The 8,838-nt window shown below is 41.5% G+C and overlaps 1 protein-coding gene across 1 annotated transcript; it reads right to left on the reverse strand.

Moving 5' to 3' along the window:
- Positions 1 to 329: 329 nt before the first annotated feature.
- Positions 330 to 7,979, reverse strand: hprt1 (hypoxanthine phosphoribosyltransferase 1). The gene is given in 10 exon segments (XM_069170453.1): positions 330 to 467; positions 634 to 710; positions 898 to 944; positions 1,100 to 1,182; positions 1,271 to 1,288; positions 1,765 to 1,830; positions 3,260 to 3,406; positions 3,408 to 3,444; positions 3,810 to 3,916; positions 7,772 to 7,979. Coding segments are annotated over 10 exon segments (657 nt in total). The 5' UTR covers positions 7,799 to 7,979; the 3' UTR covers positions 330 to 419.
- Positions 7,980 to 8,838: the final 859 nt, after the last annotated feature.

Here is an 8,838-nt window from a genome sequence, read left to right on the forward strand (position 1 = left end):
ATTACAATAAAATATCAATTTCATTCAATAGAGGAGTTTGAAAATCTTTGCGATATTGTACGTTAAGTTAGCAGCACTGAACTGAATAAATTACTCCATTGCTTAAAAAAAATAATAATCAGTGTGGGGGGTTAAAAGCCTTCTACTAATTTCAGGTGCAGCGAGGCTTCATGCTGTTTAACCCAGACTGGGTTCTCTAAGGCAAACAATTTTTAAAAGTTTAATCGTGTGTGTGTGTGTGTGTGTGTGTGTGTGTTGACAAACAGAAATGCAGGATTATCACTGTACCCTCAGGGACCCTGAGCAGTCGGAGTACTTGTGTACTTGTACACAATGTGAAGTGATAAAATATAGAATATAGAATGAACAGCAAAAGGAAATGATATGACCATACAATAAAAACCGTTGTGAAGTGTTGCTCATGCCTTGTACTTCTCCTTCCCTGTTTCACTAATGACGCAGATATGCTGAAAATGAAAAAGACAGATCAGTACTGCAGCATATTATCATGACATTATTTGTTGAAAAGGATTTTGCTCCAGTCAGACCAGACTGCACAAAGTGCACAAACTCTTAAGATCATAACACGTAAATAACTTGGCTCATTTTTCTGTGTCTATTTCAAATACTTACATTTAGGTCTCTAAAGTACTCGTTGTAGTCTAGTGCGTATCCCACCACAAATTTGTCAGGGACCTCAAATCCTACAACTGGAAACAAAAAATAAATAAATAAATAAAAAACACATAATGACCAAATCCTTCAATTGGTAAATTTAAAATTAAAGTATGCACAACTTAATTCAACATCACCGATATTGGAGCTGTACTTTGTACCATGTAGTATATTCTACTGACTATAGGCTTCCACAGAAAGTTAAATATGTCTTAAACTCACAGTCGGGTCGGTAGCCAACACTTCTTGGTGTTCTCTTCACCAGCAAACTGTGGACAGAAACAAAGTTGATCAAAATATTTTAGTGTGCAAAATTAACCAAAACACACACAAATTTGAAGTAGCTGTTGAGTGAAAATACACACAATCTGTTGATAGGATGAGATCAGAGAAACATGGAGAAAACGATAAACGATAAAATTACCTCGCTACTTTAACCATTTTGGGATTGTACTGTTTGAGGAGTTGCAATAATGTCTTCATCGTCTTCCCCGTGTCGATAATGTCCTTGAACCACAGCAGGAGAAGCTCATATTAGTCATCGTGTAACTGAAATCTGCCTCCTTTAATACAGAAGAAAGAAATCAGTACATACCTCCACGATCAGGACATTCTGTGTAAAAAGAAAAAAAACAAATGAATTAAGTCAAATCTGCAATTAAACTCAAAAAGATCACAATCGCTTGTTCATAACATTGGGAATAACTCCACCAAAAAGCAGCATGAGTAAATGGTAGCCATGACAACGTAAAGACAGTGGCAGGGAGTAAGACATGGAAGATATCGCTTAAAAATACCTTTACAGTCAATCACATGACCACACCCATCTTAAAAATAATGCGTCATTTTTGCCTTAATCATCTAATGAAAGCAATGGGTTTGTCCAAATGTAGATTTATGTCTTAAAAAGTCTTCAAAATCCTAATCAATAAAAGTGAATATTCATCAGTTCATTTAAAAATATCTGTTCATGCTGAAAACAGTGGCAACATTAGATAGAGGACATTGTCATTTCCAGCTCATTTAACTTGAATTTATTATTATTAACAGGACTGATGTGTCAGCAGAGGATGTTTCCACACGTCTCACCTTGCCCGTCAGAGTACACAGGTCATCACCACCGATCACTTTGATTTCACCCGTCGACTGGTCGTTCTGGGAAGACAAGATCGACAGCAGAATGAAGTGAACCTGCAGACTTCACATTACATGCTGTACAGTTGTAGGATGAACATCAAGAAACACAACCAAGCAAAGCATGGTGGTCGCACATTATATTCTATGATAAATATGTATGCACTCTAGATTTTTTTTTAACCAAAATATCTTTTGTGAAGGATTGATCACACGTAATGAATCCATTTTGTTTCTCATTAAACATTTGCAAGGACAGTTTTTGCATACTTAGTTCCTGCACTGTTTGTTTTTTATAACTGTGGCCTCCATCTGTCATAATGTGGGTTTTACTGAACTGTTGCAGAAGAGAAGTAAAAGAGCACCGGTCCGCCTGAGATGGTGAAAAACAACGAAGAAAACAATGAATTCAAATTATGTTTGTTTTGTGTATTACTTTCATATTGCTTTTGTTTGTGTTGTTTAAATCCCCTGATTCATGTATACACAGTGGTTCAGGCATTCGATCCGGATGCTTTCCTCGAGGTTTTCTGGGCATGTCTGACTGGTTGACTGGGACACCTGAACCAGCCCCCAGGAGGTAGCAGAAAGTGGGTGTCCTCATGTATTTCTTCCTTTATTTGCAAAGTCTGTTCCCACTGCACTTTGTGATATTTTGCTTTTATTTAGCAAATTTTAAACTTCAGCCAATCGTAAAAATGTTTTTATAATATTTCAGCCTTTTTAATTTTTTTTTATTTTCCACTTTCCATAGAAAGCCACCTTCTGCAACTGTAAACTATGTTTAACAAGAAAACACAAAGGCTTTGCTATATTTCTTCTTCTATGATGACCTCCCCATATATTAGGGAGGAGCCAATGACCATGGAGTCAATTAAACAGACACTCCCCAAACATATTGCTTTTTGAGGCCTAATATCTAATTAATGACAGAATTATTTTCAGATGGCCCTCCAGAAAAATAATAGAAGAAAGACTGACCTTAGTGAATGACACCAATGTGACTTTATGTTTATTTACTTTGTATTTCATGAAAGAAGTTGAATAAGAGCCAATGGAACCGGAGCCTTTCTGGAGCCAGCTCCTGCTGGACATTGATGATGTTGGAGTTTAGGGCACCTATCAGACCTGGACGCTATGTTCACTTTTATATACAGTCTAAGCTTGGTACTTTTTGGGAGAGTTGTGGTAACGTTTAGGATTAAGGATAAAGTTAGGGATTAGTTGATTGACAGTGCAACCACCAATTATAGCTGCGCACACTTTACAACCAATCACAGCAGCTGGGATTGTTTCTTCCCTGTCGCTGATCCAATCTAGCAACAATCTAAACAACAGGTATGAACATATTAATTGTTGCGTGCATCTGCAACAATCAGTCATGAAATCTTTTTAACAAAAACTGTAAAATGACAGAAATAAAATAAAGACAGAAAAACTGATAGATTACACAATAGCTCTTGAGGCGAATGAAGTCCACTGTCATTGGGATGGAGCGATCGCTGTTCCTGTTCAGGGCCTTGATGTAGTCCAGCAGGTCAGCAAAAAACTTGTAGCCCCCTTTGAGCACACAGAGAGCCACGATGTGGTGCCCCCCCCATTTCCTTCATGATCTCTCTGGCCAGTCTCTCTGTCCTGGGGTCACGTGGGAGGGAGACACACAGAGAGAGGATAGTCAGCTCAGTTTTCTGCTACAGTCAGCAGAAGTTCACATTTTGTGTCTGTTTGTGTCCACAGGCAAACTGCCTTTTCTAAAGCATACCCAGGTATAATAACCCCAAATTCTACAGACTGACAATAACAGGCTTATTTAAGATACTGGAAAAAATATGATCACATACGCAAACATTTTTTTTTTCATTAAAATTCGGTAAACCAAACATGTTGCTAGCACTTTGATCCACCAGTTACTGCACATCTTGAATTCCCTTTTGGAAGACAGACTCAATCACTGCATTTTCATAGCCGTGCGACGAGCCGCAACAAAAATGACAACCCACCTGTCCATGATGAGTCCGTGTGGGATGTAGACACTCTCCAGGTCAGCAGCATAGTGCTTTGGTATGCAGAACAGGTCCAGGTCATAACCCTTCTCCTCGTCACTGATCTGAAATAAAACATGGCACAAAGGGGTTAAATGAGTCTCAGAGTTAGTATCAACTAACTGGGCAGGGACACGGGGCATTCACCTGACACAGGGCAGTACGGAAAGAGGCTGAGGTTAATCTTGATCTACTTTCTCATGTATTTTACTGCCTCAACAGTTTATCGGCCGGAAATCACACCGCATAGGATAATGCCTATTCTGAACAGATTAGAAAGCAACCAGGATCTCCACAGAGCGCCACGCTGGGACTATTGCCAGTAGTTGTAAATACTAATCTGGGATTCCTAGAAAGAGAAGTTTTTACATTTCCTACATCGTTTAAGAATCCTTCCTTTGTCACGACTGAAGGTCTCTTCTGTGTAAACATATTATCCAAATACCAAGAGATTATCAATTTAGTTGACTTTCCAGATTTTGCCTCATGGTACAAACAGCCAGTATTTCCTATATTCGGTCAAATCAAATTTCCTGCTAGAGTTCAACCAGAATGCCACAAGAACCCAAACAACATAACTGGTATCATGTGACAGCTGGTGCAGAGCGATGGGAGAGACCACAAGCACAATCACAGAATAAATAAAAGTGCAGAATCCGAATCTTTTCAAGTCAACAAAATCTGTACTAAACAGACACTGGATTATTAAGTGGCCATCCTCACGCCACATGTGGCAAAACTGGAATAAAGCCTTTGTGCCTGCCAGAATGAAAAAAAAAACCATGTGCATCTGTTTGGGCTAAACGCCGTCAGTTACAAATAATAATGACTGATACCGAGCAGATGTCCTCACAGTCACATGATCGGAAAGATTATTTTCCACGGTTACTCACAGGCTTGCTGTCTGTGACATAAGGAATACAGCTAGATGGTAAAACACAGAGCACAACCCCAGTGAACTCATCAGAGGTCAGAGGACCAAAACTTTAATCTTTGCGCTCACAATGTCTGTTTGGCAACTCTGCACTGCACAGCTAATTTCACCTGACATGTGATACAGGACGCATTTCAGGTGTCCTGTATCCTGTATCGGTCTTTAACCCTTGTGTGGTGTTCATATTTTTGTTATAAATTGTCGCATGTGGTGATGTGTCCACTGAGTCCGAGTCATGTCCAGGACAACTCTCATTCCTTGGTTTTTCTCAGGGGCTCCTCCATCAGGCTTCCCCGTGTAGACTTGTAAGTTCCAGGCATATGAGGAAGTGGCATCACAGGCAGCCCAGATCTTTGTACCATATTTTGCAGGTTTCGATGGTGTATACTGCCTGAAGGGTGTGCGATTCTGTGCTAGGTTATGTTTACAATAATACAACATATATATATATGCTACATCATATTACTTATATATAGGTCGTATTATCAACTATTAATCCTAAGGGGTAGACGAAAGGCTGTGTTTGTGAATGAAGGTGTAGACAACAGGGTATGGTTGTGAATGAGAGTGAGAGTACTGTGCCAAACCAAAAGGTCACAGGGGGAGGTCGGCAACCTGCGGGGTCACATACTGTTGTTCTTTGAGGCATAAACAGGAACAGACGGCTGTCTGGAGGACTCCAGGGTGTGAAGGAAGACAACCACCACCTCCACCAACCAACAAAGGACACATCAACACACATGACTTTTTGGTGTCTGGACTATAAGAAGACTGGGTCAGGGAAAGTCAGGAGATCAGACTTCGTGAACTGACACATACTCTGTTGCGGTCAGGGAAACATAGTCTGGACCCAGAGCTCTGTAAACTGATTATTCTGTTGCTGTTAAATAAATATCTTGAAGCCTGACATCTTCTCCTGTTGCCTCATTAAAGAACACGCAGGACTGGGGGCTGACACATATTGGCTTTGTACTAGCAGGAGCCCAAGTCCAACAAGGGGCAGCGGCCCCGAAATGGCATCAGCTGCTCATCAATGGTGACATTAGGCCCAGGGTTGTAAAACAGGGGGAGGCGGTGCACCCACTTGTCCCACACTGTCCTGATGGCAGCTAGCTTGTCTCTCTGCCGTCGAGCTGGTCTGTCGTCTCGGTTATCAAAGAGGATAATCCTGGAAATTATGTGGAAGTTTTCCAGAGACATTGTTGCAGAAAGGTGTCGGTGCTTGAATTGGTCAACTAAGTTGCACCCTTGTGCAGAACGGCAGGGGCAGAAACACAAAACTCACACACACACACACACACACACACACACACACACACACACACACACACACACACACACACACACACACAAACAGCAGGCTCAGACAGGAGGAGGAGAGAGTGAAGGTACACAGGACCTACGATTTCCACACTTTCATTAGCCCCGGGTCCAGCGGACCTAAACATCCCGTGTGTAATATAAATGTGTAGGGGGGGTGTACGGTGTGTGGTCATTGAAAATGTGTTCTGATATATGTTCTTCACAGAAAATGAGCAAAGGCCAATGAGTCTCAGTTTGAAAAAATAATTCATCGTATCATTTTTCTTTTGATAAAAAATGAAAACGGGTCCCACAGACCCGAACACCACACAAGGGTTAAACACCGCTTTAGCAAAATGGACATTTACCTTCACTATCTGTGCCAGCAAATGGGTCAGTCTGCTAGCCTGAGTAAATAATAATTAAACTGGTTTCCAAAGGTCCGGAAAAATGGGGCAATGGTTATTCATTTAACGATTATTCCAGTTAAATCCAGTTCAGGGGCCTTCTCAGCCTCGTCTCAGATATTACATGTTGCAAAATACACACAAATCCCACATGGCAGGACCTTTTGATGTGATTATAACCAAAATACTTACAGTTCTTCTTCTACGATACTTACAAATATAAACTGTAATTTAAACATATTTAAATGAATTTCAATCCAGCCTCACATTTATTTATCGAAAAGCTTGTGACAACTTTCGCATAAGGTTCAACCAACACCTATGAAAAGACAGCTCTGTGCCCTGAATTTGTTTTGGCTCTACAGCTTTTAAGCATCCTTCTTACAGTAATCTTTAAGACATTTTCCTCAGATTGTTAACTTCACAAAATCTCATTGAATTGCCAGGTCGTGTAATTCATTTGATTTCCTTTGAAGAAAGCAAATATTTTACAGTAAAGTTTTATCAATTGTGCAAAAACGACACCAAACTGTGTTTTGCTTGATTTTTCCTTTAATTTGAACCTTTTTTACGTGGTTGTAATGAAAAGTACATTCCACCTTCTGACTCGTTGATAAGTCCTGTAACCAGACCCCCAGACCACCAGACCCCCAGACCCCAGACCACCAGACCCCCAGACCTCAGACCCCCAGACCCCCAGACCACCAGACCCCAGACCCCCAGACCCCAGACCACCAGACCCCCAGACCTCAGACCCCCAGACCCCCAGACCCCCAGACCTCAGACCACCAGACCCCCAGACTGTTTGGAGCCTTTATAACTGATACGGAAGAATCGCGCGCTCAAACACGCCGAGTTGTTTGTAGCTCGTGCGTTTTAGCTGTCCGTGTGTAATTGTGCATAATAGTGTAATTATTATTATTATTATTATTACAGCTGTGAGCTTCAGTCTGACGTAGAAACCCGGACATTAGTTTTTTTTTTTTTTTTTTTTTAGTTCATCCGAAGACATCTCTTACGTCACTTGTTCCGAGCGTGGAGAGCGCGTGTGTCCACAACGCTGCAGGCCACGCTGCTTGGAAAACATTTACATATTCACTCCCATTTACCAAAACCTCTGTCCAAGGTGAGTGCTGTGGGGAATACACGGAGCATTCAGACATACTGCAGACGACAACAGTGCGTCTTCAGCAAACACAGTCCGCCCATGTGAAGCCTGTTATTGCGGTGGGCGCGGAGAGATAACCTGCTCTTGTTTCACTGAGGGGAGAACTCACCACAACACAGGGGCTGGATGTCGCCATGTCCGTGTCGGTCCCTGCCGTTCAAATGTATGTAGTCTGTCGTGGTCTTAAGACAATAAAGACCAAAAAAAAAAACGTGTTGGCTTCGCGGACTCTTCACCCTTGTGACAGCGCACACGTGGAAACGTATAGCTCCGTTGCAACAAGAGGCTGCTCTGTCTTTTTCCGCCTTGAGGGTCGACTGGAACCAAACTGTTGTGCGCATGTGTGTTACCAGCAAATCAACGAGCAGGAACAGGAATTAGCCCCGCCCTCTCGCAGTGGAGGGTGTGGTGGGGGGGGGGAGGGGGGGGGTCTCGAGCTGCTGCCAACAGCTGATGGCAAACACAGATTTTAAGACTATATCGTTACCGTCTGTATCCCACGTGTTGACACATAAGTTCAGAGCCAGAGCAGATCATTTTAGTTCTGAAGATATAACTTTAGCATTGCAAACAAAACCTGAGCACAAACAGTCCACACAGGTAAAGTACATTATTTTCTTAAATATTGTAAAACAGTGTCCTTTTATAAACAGTTTATTTATTTATTTATTTTTTATTGTACTCTATTAATCCCCGAGGGGAAATTCTCTGGCGACAGCAGCATCCGGAGGGGGAGCTGCTGCAACAGGCTGCCACGACCTCAGCGCCAACCAACCTGAGATGCATGTTTTTACTGAACATGACAGGACTTCCACCACAGGTAGAAACACAGGTGAAGAGGTGATTAGCTGTCGGTATTGTGCATAATGGCTCACTGTCACACTGTTGTGATTTACTGGGACACGTGAACTAAACAGAGCCGTTATTAGATTATTAACACCTGTCCTTTCTCTATGTGACAAGTCCATACGTCTGATGTGAAAAAAGACTGTTACTATGTAGTACAACACTGGGAATATGTCAATTTCATTTTTATATTTTATGGTATTTTATTATGTTGAGGATACGGACTGCATTTGGAGGAAGAGTCATACTAAAATAAGTAGCTCTGCTGATTTATAATTGAAACCTCTATTTATTGGTGGCCCAAAAAACTAATTTGATTATCATGTAAGG

This window comes from Embiotoca jacksoni, unplaced genomic scaffold, assembly GCF_022577435.1.
Source record: "Embiotoca jacksoni isolate LCO1_2020_lvr unplaced genomic scaffold, fEmbJac1.0.p SCAF_5, whole genome shotgun sequence".
NCBI classification, from domain to species: Eukaryota; Metazoa; Chordata; class Actinopteri; family Embiotocidae; genus Embiotoca; species Embiotoca jacksoni.